This window comes from Scleropages formosus, chromosome 5, assembly GCF_900964775.1.
Source record: "Scleropages formosus chromosome 5, fSclFor1.1, whole genome shotgun sequence".
Classification (NCBI taxonomy): domain Eukaryota; kingdom Metazoa; phylum Chordata; class Actinopteri; order Osteoglossiformes; family Osteoglossidae; genus Scleropages; species Scleropages formosus.
Window position 1 is genome coordinate 28,821,249 of NC_041810.1, and position 19,345 is coordinate 28,840,593.

General features: G+C 46.7%; 2 protein-coding genes across 3 annotated transcripts in view; both read right to left on the minus strand.

The window, feature by feature from the left end:
* lrp5 (low density lipoprotein receptor-related protein 5) overlaps nt 1-2,197 on the minus strand; it is a 48,798-nt gene extending 46,601 nt beyond the window's left edge. The window contains exon 1 of the mRNA XM_018765628.2: nt 1,909-2,197. Within this exon, the coding sequence (XP_018621144.2) occupies nt 1,909-1,975 (67 nt within the window). The 5' untranslated portion in view covers nt 1,976-2,197. The remainder of the gene's footprint in view (nt 1-1,908) is intronic.
* A 4,760-nt stretch (nt 2,198-6,957) lies between these two features.
* c5h11orf24 (chromosome 5 C11orf24 homolog) lies at nt 6,958-17,927 on the minus strand. Of its 2 annotated transcripts, none has more exons than XM_018765819.2 (3): nt 17,630-17,927; nt 11,332-11,555; nt 6,958-8,723 (listed from the first exon to the last, which is right to left on the minus strand). In XM_018765819.2, exons 2-3 carry the CDS (start codon nt 11,468-11,470, stop codon nt 7,825-7,827), a joined length of 1,038 nt encoding a protein of 345 aa, XP_018621335.2. In that variant the 5' UTR covers nt 11,471-11,555; nt 17,630-17,927; the 3' UTR covers nt 6,958-7,824. The 2 variants fall into 2 exon arrangements, with proteins under 2 accessions (XP_018621335.2, XP_018621336.2); XM_018765820.2 differs by lacking the exon at nt 17,630-17,927 and adding an exon at nt 17,188-17,347.
* Nucleotides 17,928-19,345: the final 1,418 nt, after the last annotated feature.

Consider the following 19,345-nt stretch of genomic DNA (forward strand, 5'->3'; position numbering starts at 1 on the left):
TGCTTCACAGACCATGGTGAATGAAAAGGGAAAAAAAAAAAAAAAAAAAGGCACAGCCCTAAGGGCTCCATAATGCACAACTTCTTCCCCTCAGGTGAGGCAAGAAGGACAGGTAACCAACATGTTCTACACCTTCCACTAATCTTCTCATTACAGTTCTGATCTGCCCCAAAGAAACTCTTCGCACTCATCAGACCTGTTAGACCCTCTTCCGAATGCGAGGAGGATTTCGCACTTTTTCGCAACGTGCGCTAGATCTCTGCAGCTCTTTCACTGAGTAGGAATGCAGTTTTGCGATAAACGAAGACAGTTCTCTTGAAGAAAAAGTCACATCCACACCACGAATAGAGAGGATATGATGCTTTTATTTTCAGCTAATTTACATACCACAACCTGTCCAATTAATGCATAATTCTCCTACATATATACATTTACTCTTGGCTGTGGTTTCTGTTATAAAACAAACAACTTTTTTTATTGTTTTTTTTATGAAGATAACATGATCATTCAAACACGGCGAGGAAGCGGTCAGACAAAAACCAGAACACACACCCTGAACCAGGTGTGAACCGCTGCTGTGAAGGATGGCATTTATATTCCAACATCCATCACCACCTGATTTGGTCACCTTATATTTTCTGAATCCAGTGAAACTGCGAGGACTTGTGCACATTAAATGTAGGGTCCCCACACTTTGTATTCAACACGTGGGCTGTTGAGAAGAAACAACCGAAAGTCAGAACCCAGTGAACCAGTTGCCATTTTCCTTACATATTCAGACAAGTGTGTGTGTGTGTATTCTGTATTCTTCCCTGATTCTTTAATAGCAAACAGTACATTTTTAAGAATTGAAATAAAAAGTTTACATATTGTGGGAGCAGTTCACAGAACCCTAGTTTCTCTTTAAAGCCTTTTGAGGAGAGAAAAACAGTTGTCATGCTGTCATATTAAAGCTTTAAATATCTGATACGAAGTAACCAAATGTGTGTCTTGTGAATTTACATTTATTCATTTAACTGACACTTTCCTCCAAAGCCACTTACAGTGTCAAGGTTAGAATCATTAGCGTTACAAGGTTATATATTTCTCAAATATATATGATTTATATATCAGTATTTAGCACAACTCTTTTACACCCCCCTGACTGAGAACAAGTCCTGATTTTTTTACAGGGAACTGATTTCATGCTGATCACTATCAAAGGGATCACTAAAAACTGTTGGACTTTCCACCACAAGACATTTCCCCCCCCACCACAGTCCACCAGTGTGATCTGACAACACATACATGAGGTGCATTTGAAAATTAATATTTACTTGCGCTGTTCGAGGTGTGCAATGAAAGCGCTGCCCTTTCGCTACAATAACAATATAATAACAATGTTTCGCTGCGGAACCAGTGACCGCCATGTGATTCCCTTCGCTTACAGTCGCCGGATCGAGACCCTCCCCCCGAACACACACAGCACCGGACTTCTGAAACACCCCAATAAATAACTCCTTCCTTAAACACCAACGCTCAAATATTTTTTTTTTTTTTTTTACACGCGGTGTAACTCTACGCAGTGCACCGCGACGCCGTGTGTGTGTGCGCGAGATCGCAGGTCTCTCTCGCGCGAAAAGAAACACGCGTGAAAATGAGAAATAAGTATTTATACACAGTTCGCCCCACTCTGACTGCCACACACACAGGTCACAGGAGAGATAGACACGCAAAGTCACGAACGATCCGCGGTGTGTGTGTGTGTGTGTGTGTTGTTGGTGCGAATGAAAAAGCGCACGGAGGGGAACACACAAGTTGAAGTTGCGGCGACAATGACCCGCGTGTCTAACACTGACTCTGTGTCTGTGTGTGTGTGTGTGTGTGTGTGTGAGAGAGAGAGAGAGAGAGAGCGAGAGAGAGACTCACCGCGCACGAGGAGCAGGAGCGCACCGCAGGTCCACAGTGCGGACAGTAGTCTCAGTAGAGTCTCCATGAGTCCAGTGTCCTTCACTCCGGGTCCATGTCCCCCCGCGCGCGCGCTCACACACACACACTATGTATCCGACAGGTGGCAAGTGACAGAGCGGTCCGCGTGTGTGTGTGTGGCCACTGCGGTCAGAGCCGGTCAGTCCGCGGAGTTTCTCACTCTTCTCCGTGCCCCGTTCACACACACTGGGGATCTGCAGCTGCGAGCGTCGAGCAACCCGAGAAGGCGAGACAAAGTGACGTCACCCAGCGCGCGCGTGTATGTGCGTGCGTGCGTGCGTGCCGCGCGACAGAGGAGAGAGCAGAATGCTTACGTCCGATACTTTATTACACTATTACGATGATTTAATTTATCTCTCAAGATGTTTTTTTTTTCTACGTTTGTCCAGTTGAAGTTTTTTTTTAAACCTAAACTATCAGTAAAGCCTTTATTTATTTATTTATTTGCATTATTATACATAAATTAAAAAGGTACATGTAATGTACTTGGTGAAAAAGAGATACAACTCACTCTGATGATAAGAGTAAACGGGAATAATTTGCAGTAAATATGGTTGAAGATTAAATTGCTTGGACCCTCCTGCTGAAGGCCTCTACCGGATCATATTATCTTATTAAAAAATATAAAAAAGACCGTTGAAAGGACAGTACATTTTGTTCTCGAAGAGAGCTACTGCATAATGCTGCACAATAAATATGTCAGTTGTGGCAAGACGACGTTAAATAATACACTTTTAAACAAAAGTACGTTAAACCTGTGGAGTAAAATTCGATAAAATATGATGACATTAAACACATTTTCGGCAACTTGGAGAGAATAAAGTATTGGCTCTGTACATATTATGTGGCGTAATTCACTTCATAGGATTATATTTAAGGAAAATACGCCATGAATATTCCCTATGTATACAGCCAATGTTATCTACGTACAAAGTGTATACACACACACACACACACACACACTTTGATTCGAGGCAGTTAGTTGCCATGAAGTTCTAGAGCTCATCTTGACCATGACATTTCCCGCTTTTTTATCTCTCTACAAGATGCAGCCACGATGATCTGAAGCCCTTGGAAAGGAACATATTACATTTATTCATTTAGCTGAGACTTTTCTCCAAAGCAGCTTATAATTATTCACCTATTTACACAGCTGGGTAGTTTTTTCCTCTGGAACAATTCAGGGTAAGTACCTTGCTCAAGGGCACTACAGCTGGAGGGGACACTTGAACCTGCAACTATCGCATCCAAAAGATGAAGCTCTAACCACCACATGACCAGCTGTCCCTGGACATAAAGCCTGTAGAAATGTGTCACACATATATAAAGAGCCAATAAGGTAAAAGTGACAAGGTAAAAGAAATGATGCAGGTTAAGATGGTAACCCATAATTCAGTAGTCGCTGGGAACCAGAGACTTCTATGAACAGGTGCTCTTGAGAAAAAAACAGAAGAAATGAACCTCTGTGGGTCAGAGCATCACTGGCTCATCTTCACAAGGGGGGGTGGTCACAAATGAAAGGTTTTACTGCACTGTTTCCCACAGGTTCTCATTACGGTCCATTGCACTGGCATTAATCAGTTCATGAACCCAGTGATTAAGCCTTACTGCACCCTCTCAGGCCTCCATCGTACGGAGTTATGGACAAGAGCGCCGCCATCAGGAAGAGCGGGGGATCTCTTCGTTGTCGGAGGCTTCCTCGGTGGGAAGGTGCAGGGGCTGGGCGCTGAAATATAACAGATGTTCATCTCTGAAAAGCCTCCACAAGGTCAACCCAAAAAAATGTTTTGAGGCAGAAGCTCATCTGACGTGATACTGGCCTCACCGCTTCCGTTCTCCAGCCGTCCTAAAGTCATCCTGCTCTATAAACCTGGACCAAGAGGTTGTCTTTGGAACGTGCAACATGTTTACGTATCATTGGCTGTTTTTCGGCCGGCACTGTGGCACAGCGGGTAGCACTGGTGCCTCACAGCTCCTGGATTGTGGCTTTGAATGTGGACTGAAATCCAGCTCAGTTTGTGTGTAGTCTGCATGTTCTCCCCACGTTTGAATGGATTTTCGAGCCCAAAAACTCGTATTTCAGGTCTGTTGTGATATTAAGCTGCCCTGAACGTGTATGTGTATATGTGTCTGCGTTACATTGCTCTGTTGCGTTGATGTGTAGATGCTTGAAATAAGTTTTGTGTGTTGTATCTCACATTGCAAGCTGCAAAGCTGACAGTTGAACATGCATTAATAATAATAATCTAAGGCATTAATACAATCAGAAACACTTCTGCACTTTTTGTGATTTCAGCTGCTGGAAAGTCGAGCAGAAACGCATTTCTTCAAAAACCTTTGTTCTGCCTCTTCAGTTCACTAAATTGCTTCTGACAACGCTTCACATTTTCTCCTTTTCTCTCCAATCAGCTAGAATGAATTAATCTGGGCGCAGCGAGCAGACACACAATGACTTCTGCTGAAACACTCGGCTATGCATTTCATTCCCGAAAGCGCTACGGATTTTCAATGAAGTAAAGTCGTTATCCAAGGGGGGAATGGGGGATGGTCATCTTGCAGCTGGAGGGCCCGGGTTCAAATCCCCACTTCTGCTGTAGTACCCACGATCAAGGTCCTCGCCCAGAACTGATACGGTAGAAAAGGTCTCACTGTTTTAAGTTTGCATCATCTCCTCATGTCTGCGTGGGTTTCCTCCCACAGTCCAAAGACATGCTGTCCAGGTTCACCCATAGTGTGTAAGTGACAGAGAGAGTGTGTGTGTTCCACTGATGTATGGATGAGTGACCCAGTGTAAGTAGTGTATCTAGCAGTGTAAGTCACCTTGGTGAATAGGTGTGTGGGCTAATAACACTACATAGAGTTCATTGGAAGTCGCTTTGGAGAAAAGCATCTGCTAAATAGATAAATGTAAATGTATGAATAAGTAAATAATTGCAAGTACTTGATGTAGAAACCTAACACTGTAAGTCATCTTGAAGAAAATTTTCAGATAGATGGATAAAAGCAAATGAGGGGTGTATATTCCATCATCCCCGACAATGCTCTTACCATTTATTTAAAACTCACTGACTCTATGAATCGGCCCCACTGTTCCCGAAAGTGCTTCAATGACTGTGACATTTTCGCAACAAAGCGCCAAGCCAGTCTTGCTAGTTGCTGTCAAACCATGTTTTCTTTAGAAGACCTGGCCCATTTAGCTGAAGGTCACCCGTGTCAGCTGTTCCTACAATAAATGGAAAACAGAACCCGAGTGTCTGGATGCTGTTAGTACGTGTTCGTAGGAGGTCCTTGGAGGGAAAAGAGCTCAACGAGAAAAGTTTCCTCTCGCCTCAGTGACCTTCAGGTAACGCGAGTTCCGAGGAATGAGATGATCTTCTAGGGAAAGAGGTCTTCTGTGCTGAACCCGAAACTCTCTTACCCACTCCTCTGAGCTCTGGAGGGGACCGTGGCTTGAGTGCCAGCAGGATAGCCCATAAACCCCCTTTGCGTGCGAAAGATGTGGTCGACGATTACGAACCCCAAGAAAAATTCCGTAAACGAAACCTCTACAAGCGGTCACCTGTAACACGGCTCCCGGCTTTCGCTTTGAAGCACGAAGGACCCGCCCGCTGGTCTCGCTGCCGCTTATAAATGTCGTTCATCTCGGTGCAGCACGAAGGCCTCATGGTAAGCACCGCGACGCTGTGCTGTAATGAAGGCCATCTGGGAAGGGCGCGTGCCCAAATGAGAAAGCTACCGCAGGCATTGTGGTAGCCAGCTCACCGCTAAAGCCCTCGCTACACTCTTATTACCAGAAACTCATATTGCAGATCCTGCAGCGGCGTGTCCTCAAGGACCCGATTTCCACGGAGCGCAAGTCCACCCGTGTGTTCCCCCGCAGATTCCCGCTGCGAGCCCGTGCTCCCGCTGCCAACAATTGCTTGTTACTGAGCCGCTCGTTCGATGATGTGCCACAAGGGCCGAAAACATTCGCCCGACAGAAACGGCGCTAGAGCTTCGGTCGGCAGGAGGCGAGCCGAGGATCCAAGTTTCAATCCCCGTTTCTGCTATTCTACCCTTGATCAAAGCACTTACCCAAAAATGACTCTGCTCTTTAAGAGTAAATCATTGGAACTAGTTTAGAGAACACATCTATTATTGTGAGTCACTTTATAGAAAGGACAATGCCCCATAGAAGTGGTAGTGTAGGGGTTAAAACTGCTGCTTTTGGACCCAAAGGTCGTAGGTTTGAATCCCACCTCTAGCTGTAGTACTCTTGAGCAAGGTACTTAGGTGAACTGGTTTGGTAACCGTGCTCAAAACAGGAGGAAGTTAAAAACCGGAATTTCTGCCCTGGTTTTGATGAAATGCTGAAACGTATAAAACTCATTGAACAGAAAAGAAGGTGATGCCGAACAATAGGAAGGTGGCGGCGGTGAGCGCAAAGGCCCTTTTTTTCCCCTCTTTAACTTCCAGCAAAATTGCAATGAGTGTGATGAGAATGAGGTGCGATAAGAAAAGAGAAGAGCAGTCACTTCGCACCTCTTGGCCGCAAGGACTCCGCAATCGCAGATTGGAGGCCCTTCTTGCCGAACGTCATTTTAAAGAAAGTTGCGTTTCTTTCCGGACCTTCCGCGTTTCGCTGAAGAATCGACTTCGCCAGAGCGTGTTGTAAAGGTGTTAAACCGCCCCCCGCTGCTTCACTCATTATTTCCTTTTCCTCTATTGCCAATTAAATTTCCTGACCCGCAGACCCAACTGAGGAGAATCACCGAATCGGCATCCCGCGCCCAGAGAATCGTCATTGTGTCCCGGCGACCGGGGTTCTGCTTTTCTGCTTTTTTCATCGTGCTGTGCGCTACACACACGCGCTTCCAGGAAAGAAATTCAACAGTACGGGGAGAAGCACAGGAAAAACTGCATGTCGGCACACGACCCTGCTTTGCGCACATACCGGTTCCCACAAGTTTTATGCAAAACACGCAAGAACCACCAGGAAGACTGCCTGGATGCTGTATTATTATGTTTATTATTGCAAAACTCATGTAAGTTTTCAGAGTGCATTAATAAGACTGCACAGAGCTCAGTTGGCACATAAGACCGTTCCATCCGTGCGATTCCAGGAGCGACGCTCCAGCGCATCGAGAAAGCGGACCGGCTGCAAACTGGCCTCTCGGACCCCTGGAACTCACTTCGCAATGGCTGAGAGACGCTCTTGGCTTGACGTGAATGTGCTTCAGCGATGCAGCGAGCGCTCCGGCTCCCCGCTCCACACCGACTGGGGCGTAACGCCGCAGCAAGGAAACGATTCTGTTGTAAACGCACGCAAAAAGGCATTACTGATCAAATCTTTCCACGCGATCCATGGAGAGAACCCAGGAACATAAAAGAAAATAAATATAGAACACTGAGTATTACCGTGTCATCAGGAAGGATGTTCAAAAAAAAAAAAAAAGATTACATTTAAATCTTGATGGCTTAAGTGAAGTAATATTGAAGCAAATACTAAAAGTTCAAGTCCAAAGGGTTTAGTACAATCTGGTAAGTAAGCACCATCTGCATAGAAGAGAGACCAAAGAGCACACACAGAAACAGTCTAACATCGCTATTGGGAGACCAACAAGAGCCCAATGGACCTCCAAACACCTCCTTCCCAGAGCTGAAGAAAGATCTCCTCGCTGTACAACATCTCTGTGTGTGTATGGCTGTACATGTACCTCAAACACCGAGCAATGTCGCATCAGGACAAACGCTGGTGCACTTTGTGCAGGTCAAATTAGGCTTAACGCTATTTATAAGCCCCATCCCAATAGACAGGAGAGAGAGGAGGGGGGAAAAAAAAAAAAAATGAACCGCTGAAGTGTAAACACTTTGCCATCAAACTCCAGAATCAGAATACATTCCATTTATTAAGTAGTCCACTTGGGTGTAGTCCTTTTTCTTGTAGCTCTCGTAGGCCTGTGTGAGAAAGAGGACCACGCTGACCACGAAGAAGAGGAGGCCAAAGAGAAGGATGGCCAGCAGAGAGCTTGTGTCCACCAGCTGCCGGGTCAGGGAGTCTCCAGCAATGTCTGCGATGGCTTTTGTTGTTCCTCCTACCCCCTTACCTGGACGGGGACTTGGCATTGAGGTTGCTGGACCTGGAATGCTGGAACTGGAGGTAGCTTTGGTGCTGAGAACCTTTGTTGTGGTTGGCAATGATACCTCCTTGGGTTTGGTGGTCGTTGAAGTGACAGCTGGTGATGCAGTGGTGCTGGTAGCTGTGGTGGTTAATTCTGTTGTGGTGGTGGTGGTGGTTGTGGTCACTGTTGTCGTCGTGGTCATTGTCGTGGTCATTGTCGTGGTTGTAGAGGTCGTCGTAGATGTTGTTGAAGGACTTGTGGTGGTGGTAGATGCTGTTGAAGGACCCGTTGTGTTGGCAGTGGTGGAAGTCATTGTCATCTTGATGGTCATAGGTTGCGATGTGTTGGTTCCATGCAAAGTCGACTGTGATGTCACAGTTGAGGGTTTGATGGGGGGTGGTTTCACCTGGACATCAGTGTCATTGGAGACAGAGAGCTCACTTCTTGTAATGTTGCTTGCAGGACGAGTTCCACTAGAATCTGACACGTTGGTAGTCCTATCATCATTGGCTGCTCCCTGGGTTTGTCTATCATCTGGGTTGTGAGAGGTTGCAACTTTAGGACCTGCAGCAGCAGAATCTGGAATTCTAGGCTTTGCAGAAGATGCTGAACTGGTGGGCTGTGGAGGTTCTTGCTCAGAAGGGGCACTAGTGCCTGAAAGGAAAAGAAAAAAAAAAAACTGCATTTACATGACTTCCTGCATTCCTCTCATGACTGACCTGCTTGCGACGTGGAGACGGGAAATTCTGATCTTACCCAAACTTCCAACCTAATGGACTAAAAGACTAACAGAAAATATCTAGACCAGCACTGTTTAGTGACCACAAATCACCAACTTTTGCTAACTACTTACCCAGTTAGGGTTGTGGTGGCCTCGAGTCAATTTAGGAACTATACCTTGGGTCCCAATCCCTACCGTCCATACTGCATAAGTGATTACGCATAAATGAGAAATAAATACTCCACTGGGAAAAAGTCAGTCTTGGCCACATTCAGTACAGATTCATCCCCACTTTCTATTATTGCATTCTTTTGGCCATGCTCTTCCCATTATTTCAACCACATCCATGCAGGCTTTGGCATTCTTGGCTCTTTTGCTGTAACCATTGTTTCTACAACATTTCTTTTGCAAAAGTAAACCCTTTTTCTTCCCCCCCCTGTTAAACACGCTATTATTACACTTTTACTGTTTTATTTAACCGATTCTCATCTCCAAGGCAACGTTACAATTATTTACCCATTAGTGTACTCCAACTGTACCAATTTAGGGCAAATACCTCGCTCAAGGGGACTAGGGCCAAAATGGGATTTGAACCTCAGCCCTTCAGCTGCAAATCAACACCCCCCTGCCCCACTTTTTACATGCGAATTACTACATTTGTCTCAGAGTTCAGGCGAAACCACAACTGTTTTCACACCGCTGCAGTAACAATAACACTCAAGAGACATTTACACACTGCTTCCACATTAGAGCACGCCTCGATGTAACACGGGATCAGACAACAGGGTGGGAGCACACATGTGCGGGACAGTTTGCTAGAAACCATGTAATGAAAGAAGCTGTAATACAAGAAGCACTGTTGCCATGGCGAAGAAGCCAGACGGAACCAATCAAACAGGACCGCACACATCTGAAGACTAAAGTGAGCGCCAAACGGTCTTTGATGCTCGTGTGCCGTGTCCCGGGGACGCGGCTGCAGGTTGCAGGCAGGTGGGTTGGTGGTGGGGGGGGGGAGGGGGTTGTACAGGTGTACCTAATTCCTTTGATCCCAGCGCTCATGTGCAAGCGAAGCTCGGTGAACCTCCGCCCTCACCCTGGAGCCGGAACCTACAGAGCCCAAAGCTCAGAAGACTGATGCCAACGCATAGGGTCTGCCACCTGAGCGGGAATCATCCCAACTTGGCAAAAAACCTGCCATGTGATCCACTTTAGGTGCTGGTGGCCTGCCAGCAATTTTTTTTTTTTTTTTTTAAATTTAACAAAAAAAAAAAAAAAAAAAAAAAAAACATTTTAACTTCAGGAAAGTCACACGACCAAATGTCCACCATTACCTCCCGCCTGCTTTGAACGGTCTCCATTATCTCACATGCAAGACAACCAGCTCCAGCTCATCGCAGCACTCGTTCACACCTGGTCCCTCATTTCCGACACTCCCAAACAGCATCCAAATGTGCAAACTAAAAACTAAAAAGAGCACAGCGGGGATTAATGGTGTCCCGTCCCTCCCCTCCCGCGGCCGAGAAAACGCCGCAGCCACAGTCACGTCTCTGAAGAGCTCGTCTCAAGAGGAATTAAACACCTATCTCTATGGGCAACATGTTTGGGCTGGTGTGTGGAGGACCACGATGACATAGAGTCCAAAGCGGCAGTTTCCTTCTGCTCAGACAGGATGCTCATCGGTACAGTAGATGGCAGGACTGGACACCTGCCAGCGAACCACGAGCATCCTGGAAACCTCAGTGGGAAACCACATGAGCCCCTCCACAAGTCCTTCAATTATTATTAGTTACTTTTCATCTGATATTTATACAAGGAAACCTGCAACAGGTAAAAGGGTTGTAAAGTAAGGGATTTGGAATGATTTACCCATTTATACAGCAGGGTAATTTTTACTGGATCTATTCAGGGTAAGAACCTTGCTGAAGGGTACTTACAGTGAGAACAGGGATTGAAACCCAGGTCCTCTGATGACAAAGTGGCTGCTATTACCAATCTTATCGACTGACCCATAATATTAAGACTTTTAGTAACAAATGGAATGAAAAGCATCTCTCTACCTACATCGCCATTTTTTGAACTGTTGATGGCTATTTTCTCTAAAGCAGGATAAAAACCCAGTTCTGAGAAGGTCCGGAAAAGAACTCCGCCCCCCCCCCCCCATAAAAAGGCTACATAATGGATGTAATGCTTGCAAATTCTTCTCAGAGGAGAAAAAAAAAAAAATAAAAAAATAAGAGTAGGTTATTCTGAATTAAATTACAAATCACATGCCATCATAACCATGTAACCACAATTATCTATAATTTTATGGCCGTGTTAAGTCAAAATTGTTCTCAGCTGAAGTCCTTATTTACCAAACTTCATTACACGCACTAAATATTCATGTGACTTTTTTTTTTTTTTTTTTTTTTTTAAAAAAAACTTCAATTCTATGCGTTGAAACCTCGGAAGAAAAAGATACTTTGGGGGTCGAAATGCAAACGTTGCCCTGTATTTCGCATTCCGAGTACAGATGGGTTATTACCCCGTTACGGTACTCACATGTGAGGTTACACAGCGTTTCATTCTGCGGTGCGAGGTGGGAAGGGCCGCCGGACGTGTCCTCGGACTGAGTGCAGGTAGAGGGTGCCACCAAGAACCCAAGGAGGGGCCAGAGCACCAGAAGAGACCACAGGGCCATGGCGCACTGGGGTTCGACCGGAGTGGGGGGAGGGGGGGGTCACCGCAGCAGAAGGGGCGGCAGCGCCACCATCACATAGGTACACCTGGAGGGGGGCAAAGCAGACAGCATAGAAACTTCCCATTTTACAATGCCAGCACGTCACCTACTTACCACGATTTGCCCTACATTTACCTTCAACGGCACCCGGCTGTAAGCTGGGGACAGTTCACACCGACTCCACCGGTAGAGGCCACCTGAACATTTGCAGCCGTTCATTTTCATACAACAACGGAAGAGCGCCATCTAGCACGGTTTCCCAGAGCTGCGCGACGGGTGCCCGGCGAAACGGCGTCGGCGCACCCGTCACATTTGGGGCGAAGGCCGCGCTTCGCGATCCGAGCTGAGAGCTCAACCCGTGGGTAAGCTGAACTTGTGCGACGCGTGAGGGGTGTGTCAGTTAGGACAAGTTGGGGAAAGCACCTCCGCTGTGATTTCGACACTCACCGGCCAGCAAAGCATAGAGGTTTCGGGTCTCTAAATGAGCTCAGCACCAATGCCCCCCCCGGCTCCAAAAAAAAAAAAAGATACCAAGAGGGTCTATAAATACAGCAGTTCAAATTTGCACTCCACCAACCTTAGCCATACTGCTTACAGATTTATTCTTCAAATCTGGAGAAAAAAAAATTTAAAAAAAAAAAAAAGGCTGGAAACTTTTTATCATTTCCTCCTCACCCTGTATTCCAGTGAGTGTGTGTGTGTAATCTGCTGGGCTCTGCAACTGGCGTCTCGCCTTAGACACATGCAAGGCAGACACACCGGCCCAAAGCCACTTCCTAAACAAGAGGAACGATGTTGGCGCACGGATCCACCTTCACGCCGACGACACACACGTACGAACGAAACGGCGGAACCTCGGCCGTTTCCGCACGACACCGAAACCCACAACTATTTTCGCACCTTTCCGGAAGCCGAGTTTGGCGGCTACGCGCGTTAAATCACACAGCAGAATTCAGATCAACTAGTTTTTTTGTGCGGTTCCTTGCTTACGGCTTTGGATCCAGCTCAGTCCGCGCAGGGTCCGGGTGCTCTGGTTTCCGCCCACAGCCCAAAGACATGTTTCCGGTGAACTGGTGACTCCAACCTTCCCATCGGAGATGTGCGCTTGCGCGCGTGTAACTGACAGTCCGTCGCTATCCCTCCCAGGTGTGTTTGTGCACCCCATCTAACATAAACACTGTAACCACCACCTACCTGTAGCCAGTAGGCAAATCATTCCTGTACGTCCAGAACTTCCACACACATTACAAGCATCAGCGACTAATTAAATATGAAAAGGAAAATGATTGGGGAAGAGGATAAAACCTGCTTCCGCCAGCAGGAGGGCTTTGCAAAAGGAAGCAATGAACGAGCAATAACCCCGTCCTTTACTGTCCGGGGGTGGGGGCGGGGCAGCGGGGGTGTGCAGAATTAGGCCAGGGTCAAAGGTGATTTCTCACAAAGGAGTAACTGTACAAGGCCAGGGAATTAGGGTAATACCCACCTGATACTGCGTTTCGATCATGACCTTACAGTGACAGGATGAGCGACTAATTTTACTACCACGTACGACCCGTCAGGTTCCGTTTTATTCGTTTCTAATTCTAGCGATTTATTTTCCACTGCCATTAATTCCAGGCCAACTTCCAGCTACTTTCATAATTTTGCTTTCAAAACAACACTTTCGAAACCACTTCTCACCACCTTATGTAAGAGTGGAGATTAACGGCTTTGGAAGCTTGCGGTCATGTTTTTAGCACACTTATAAACGCAAACCGTGTAATTTAACCAGACTGACAATGGTTATACAGAGGAAATTTAATTTTTTTTAAAAAAAAAAAAAATGCTGGATGAAAGTTATGACGACTTCACGCCCCTCGGACGCCGGCTTTGCTACAAGACGAGAGGAGCGATCGATGCAGACATATCCCCCTACCGTGACGTTCGTTACCCATTGCTCTGCACCCCTGGGAGAAGTTCTGCGTTACTGCAGCCTTAATTGGACAAACGCTTATTGAAAAAGCCGATAGATGGACGGATCGAAGATCTTATTCTACTTACTTAGCACAAGGGAAAACGTCGAGACCTGCTTTTAACTGACCTATCTAACAGCACTGGAGACTGCTTGTTGTCGAATCTCCTCAGGTCCATATCAGCTCTTAGCAACCGTGTATGGAATCCTTCCGGAACGTTCCGAGTGCATCAATAGACGACTGGATAACTAACTTCTGCTTTAAAAAAAAAAAATTTAAATATAAAAAAAAAAAGATTCTAAAATGGGAAAAAGATCGGACTGTGCAGAATTGTGGCCGCGTCCAATGAATAAGGTCAATTTCTACACCCGGACGTGGCTTGTTAAAGGATAATGAGTACCAGGTGCGGCCAATCGTATAATTAATAATTGTATAAACACCTGGGGGGGCCTACTAGTGATAAAACTGTATATGTAACTTGCGTGTAGTTTATATGTTGCTGTCATGATGTGTCCCATTTGTTAGTTATCTGCCTTCCTTTCGTCGCGATAATTGCCGTTGGGTGGGCTTTATTGTAGGACATGAGAAGGACCCCCCCCCCCCCCCCCCCCCCGCCACAAACCCACCCACAATCACTCCTCTAAACTGACACACCCCCGCGTGCTACAGACTGACATCCCTCTGCTTGGTCGACGTTTAATTAAAGTTACTTTTACTTCCACGCTCTGAATTCAGGAAATATCATCTCAATGTATAGATGATAACCTTTAGTGCAGGAGACAGCTACTGATGCAGTGGAGTACTGTGCTCCTATACCATGGTATTTCACAGAGAGCCATCGGAGATGCAAAGGGGAGATGTTTAAACCATCTTCACCTCTTTGACCAAAGGCGTATCGAAAGAACAACAGAGGGGCGACGGTGGCCTTTCGCTTGGCCCTGCAGCGCCGACGGTGATAACAATGCCAGCATTATGGGTGTCCTCATCCAACACCAGCAGGGCACAGAACTACCATTATAATCAGCCAGTACGGGAAAAGAGAAAATTCAGACTGTTTGGCAGCGACAGGAAACTGGCACCCAACCACAGCCCACCAGGCCCTGGCAACCATCAGGCCTTCGCTGGACTGCTTATAAACTCCAAAGTTACCCCCCATGCCCCTCCCATCACAGGAAGGTGAACCAGATGCCGAACGTCAGCAACCCCACAATGCAACAATTTCCCTGTGAAAAACTACATTTCATTTTTGTCCCAGGAAAGTGAAATAAGATCAAGGGGGGGGGAAATCACTTCATCTCACTTCCTGGACACTCAGACACGTGCTGCAAAGGCACAGCAGGACGGCAGTGCTGTACACACTGGAAGACAGTATAGTAATATTGTCGCATCACTGAATGCTCTAAACATCATTCAGTAAGTGACTGGAAAAAAAAAAAACAAACGGGCAATGAGACATTTTAATGATTCAGTCATGGAATCCAACCTCACCTCTTATAACATCCTATCAGCCAGTTAAATATTAACTCTTACAGCTGAACGCATTGACGAAAACATTTTTTGTCATCTCTCCTACCAGGTTCTAATCACGGTACAAGACCTTCACAGAAAGAGACTCACAAGATCAGGTTTATCCTAAAAACAAATAAAAGTGCAGGCAGTCACTGGGCTCTACCCTCAACGCAAACACACACACAGGTGAGCTGATACTTTCCACAAGCGATTTCAGCTTTCATCAACTAAAATGTCCCTACTTCTGCAATCTAGTAAGCAAAGCAGGGTCATGTTAAACTACAGAAAGCAGGTAACTTGACCGCCAGCCAATGCAGTTTGGCTTTTAGCCTTTATACACCAGTGTGTTGAGATGTTCTGGAGAAAAGATTACACACATGCAATGAAAAAGAACACAAAACTGCACAGTACTTTTGCTCTGTACTTGTGCCACTGAAGTCAAATTTCTCCAACAAGTGAAGAAATAGTGGATTTAATTGTTATAAAGTCCCAGTCCACCATCCTTATTTACCGCATTCCAGAAATGAGCCAACTCGGAAGTTATCTAATGCGCCTTGGGGTTGGCAATAACTAAGCTCCAGGAAAGATGGCCTGTATCCTCAGAAATGGCCTATAATACTTTTAAGAGAAAGAATGAGAGATTGAGAGAACCTCAAAGCCACAGAAAACGCCAAAAACAAGGACTGTGGAACTTCTGCGAGAAGCTCACAACCATTGACTCAACACTGGGAAGGATTGTCCAATCTTGGAAAATACTTACAATCTCAACTCTGACGAGAACTGTGGAACCTCCAACGTCAAATCCTCAGAATCAACACTATAAACAAGGATTGAGAAACCTCTAGCAGAACCTCCTACCTCAATGCTGGGAAGAGAACTGTGGGACCTCTAGTAGAACCTCCAACCTAAACTATGAGGAAGACAATTGTGGAACCTCTGTGGGAACGTTCAACCTCAAATCCTCAGAACCAACACTAAAAACAAAGACTGAGACTCTGCTGGAGAAGAGAATTGTGGGACCTCTAATAGAACCTCCAACCTGAACTCTGGGAAAGAGGACTGTGGGACCTCTAGAACCTCCAACTTCCAACTGTGGGGAAGAGAATTGTGGGACCTCTAGTAGAACCTCCTACCTCAATGTTGGGAAGAGAACTGTGGGACCTCTAGCAGAACCTCCAACCTAAACTATGAGGGAGACGATTGTGGAACCTCTGTGGGAACGTTCAACCTCAAATCCTCAGAACCAACACTAGAAACAAGGACTGAGACTCCGGGAGACCCTCCAACCTCAATGCTGGAGAAGAGAATTGTGGAACCTCTAATAGAACCTCCAACCTGAACTCTGGGAAAGAGGACTGTGGGACCTCTAGAACCTCCAACTTCCAACTGTGGGGAAGAGAATTGTGGGACCTCTTGTAGAACCTCCTACCTCAATGTTGGGAAGAGAACTGTGGGACCTCTAGCAGAACCTCCAACCTAAACTATGAGGGAGACGATTGTGGAACCTCTGTGGGAACGTTCAACCTCAAATCCTCAGAACCAACACTAGAAACAAGGACTGAGACTCCGGGAGACCCTCCAACCTCAATGCTGGAGAAGAGAATTGTGGAACCTCTAATAGAACCTCCAACCTGAACTCTGGGAAAGAGGACTGTGGGACCTCTAGAACCTCCAACTTCCAACTGTGGGGAAGAGAATTGTGGGACCTCTAGTAGAACCTCCTACCTCAATGTTGGGAAGAGAACTGTGGGACCTCTAGCAGAACCTCCAACCTAAACTATGAGGGAGACGATTGTGGAACCTCTGTGGGAACGTTCAACCTCAAATCCTCAGAACCAACACTAGAAACAAGGACTGAGACTCCGGGAGACCCTCCAACCTCAATGCTGGAGAAGAGAATTGTGGAACCTCTAATAGAACCTCCAACCTGAACTCTGGGAAAGAGGACTGTGGGACCTCTAGAACCTCCAACTTCCAGCTGTGGGGAAGAGAATTGTGGGACCTCTAGCTAGAACCTCCAACCTCCCAACCCCAGCGTCTTATTGCATCATCCTTTTTTTTTGCCAAGCACGGAACGATATAAGTTAATAATTAAGAAAAAACACGAAGTGCACTGGTGACCCCAGGCTCCTGACTGTCTCACTTACATACACGTCAGTCCTGCCGATCACAGATAAATATTTCGTAACTACGAACTAATCATACGCACGAGCTTACCGTCGCGTTTCAAATGGAAGCAGCGAAAAAAGAGTGCAGACGGAGAAAAAAAACAACAAAAAAAAGCACAGCAGAGAGAGAGACGCTCCGGCTGCTACTCTGTAAACACTTTGTATCACGAGCCGGACGCCAACGCGACACATGTGACATGATACGTGTTCCGCGCGCGCTCGCCGCGCGTCTCCTCGGCACGCGCGCACACAGACACGCCGCAAACGTTCCGTGTTGGATGTCACAAAAAGTAACTGTTTAAAAAAAGGAGGATGTAAACGGTGGCCGACGGGTAGGGTCGGTTCTCCTCGGGGCCAAGCAAGAGCCGGACCCCCCCCGACGGCCGCCGCGTCCTTCTCCCCGGGGTGTGCTGAGGAAAGGGAAAAAAAAAATCAACGCCAACGGAAACTTCTGGGTGAATGCTGTAAAACGTGGTACCTCTGTGACTTACCAGGGTGGACAAGCGAGTGGAGATGAGCCAGGCAGGGAGGGACAGGGAGGGTGCGGAGTTGCCTGTGTTTACGCGATCGCAGCGGCTGCCAACCGACCCCGCATCGGATCGGGGACCCTCCGCTCCCACAGACACACACTCTGCTTTTATTTTTCCTTTTAATTTCTGCTTTCCCCCCCCGACAATCGGGGGCTCAGAACCGGGCGACCTCCGTCTCCCTCGCTCTCGCCTTCCCCGTTTCCGTCCCGGATGGGGCTTCTTCAGCACATGCCTCCACAGAGCGCTGTCATGATGGAGCAGGAACAGGAGGACCCGGAGGAGCCGGGGGCGGAACCGGGGGAGGGGGGGGGAGGAGACGCCGGAAAGAGCCGAACCAGGGAGCCGAACCGACACGAAGGCGCGATCGCGCAGGGGGGAACCGGAAAAGCGCGTTCGAGCGAAAGGACGCGCGGCGCCGCCCCTTCACACGTCATTCCCCGCGCGTGAAGCTGCAGCCACCGTCACGAACGTAGATCACAATAATTCACATAATTTCTGGGGCCCACAGTCCACGAACAGTTCAGCTTCCTCGAGTTGACAGCACTCGGCTCTTTAGTTTATCTTTAATAATGGGGGAGCACAGTGGCGCAGTGGGTTTGGCCTGTGCTTGCTTTAAGTGGGTCTGGGGTTCGAGTCCTGCTTGGGATGCCTTGTGATGGACTGGGGTCCCGTCCTGGGTGCGTCCCCTCCCCCTCCAGCCTTATGCCCTGTGCTGCTGGGTTAGGGCTCCGGTTTGCTGCGACCCCATTCGGGACAAGTGGTTTCAGACAGTGTGTGTGAATTGAAACACAATATTCAGGCTTCCTCTAAATACAAACCAAATATTAAAATGGGGACTTGATGTCATTGTTTCAGTAAATGAATTTTAATAAGGAATTTAATGAAGTCCTCTCAGGAGTACGATGCCTGGCTAATAATAGCATCATCATCAACAATAATAATGATATAATATGATTTACAACTTAGGGTTAGGGTTAAAGTTCAGGTTCAACCATAGTGTGTGAGTGACAGAGAGAGTTTGTTCCACTGATGTATGGATGAGTGACCCATTGTAAGTAGTGTATCTAGCAGTGTAAGTCACCATGGTAAATAAGGTGTGTGGCCTGGTGACACTACATAGGGTTTGTTAGAAGTCGCTTTAGAGAAAAGCATCTGCTAAATACATAAATGACCATGTTTGTAATGCTGTCGTCACTGAACAGCTACATTCAGCACAGAATATCAATGATAACTTAACGTAACAAATATTATACATTTCACAAAATCATATAACTTGCAACTTTGAGTCGGCCTAAGCAAACTTAATAGAGAAATACGTATTAGGAATAAGTAAAAGCTGACCAGGAGAGACAGGTGCTGTTGCAGAGGTGTGGTCTGAAGAGGTGGATCTCGAATTTTTATCTGAGGAGCATCACTGAAGGAGCAGTTCTAATGTCCATCTGCAACAGATGTTAACATTTATTTGCTCATTGACATTTTTTTCCAAAGCGACTCTTCTGAAGCATCGCTAGGCCACGACCGGTGGAAGTGAAAAGGGCGTGAAGAGAGACAAGAGGAGGTCAGATGGTGGCAGGTTCAAATCTCATCTCTGGCTGTAGTACCCTCAAGTAAAGTACACACACACACACACACACTGGGTGAAAGCTGCTTGTCCTGAGCAGGGTCACAGTGAACCAG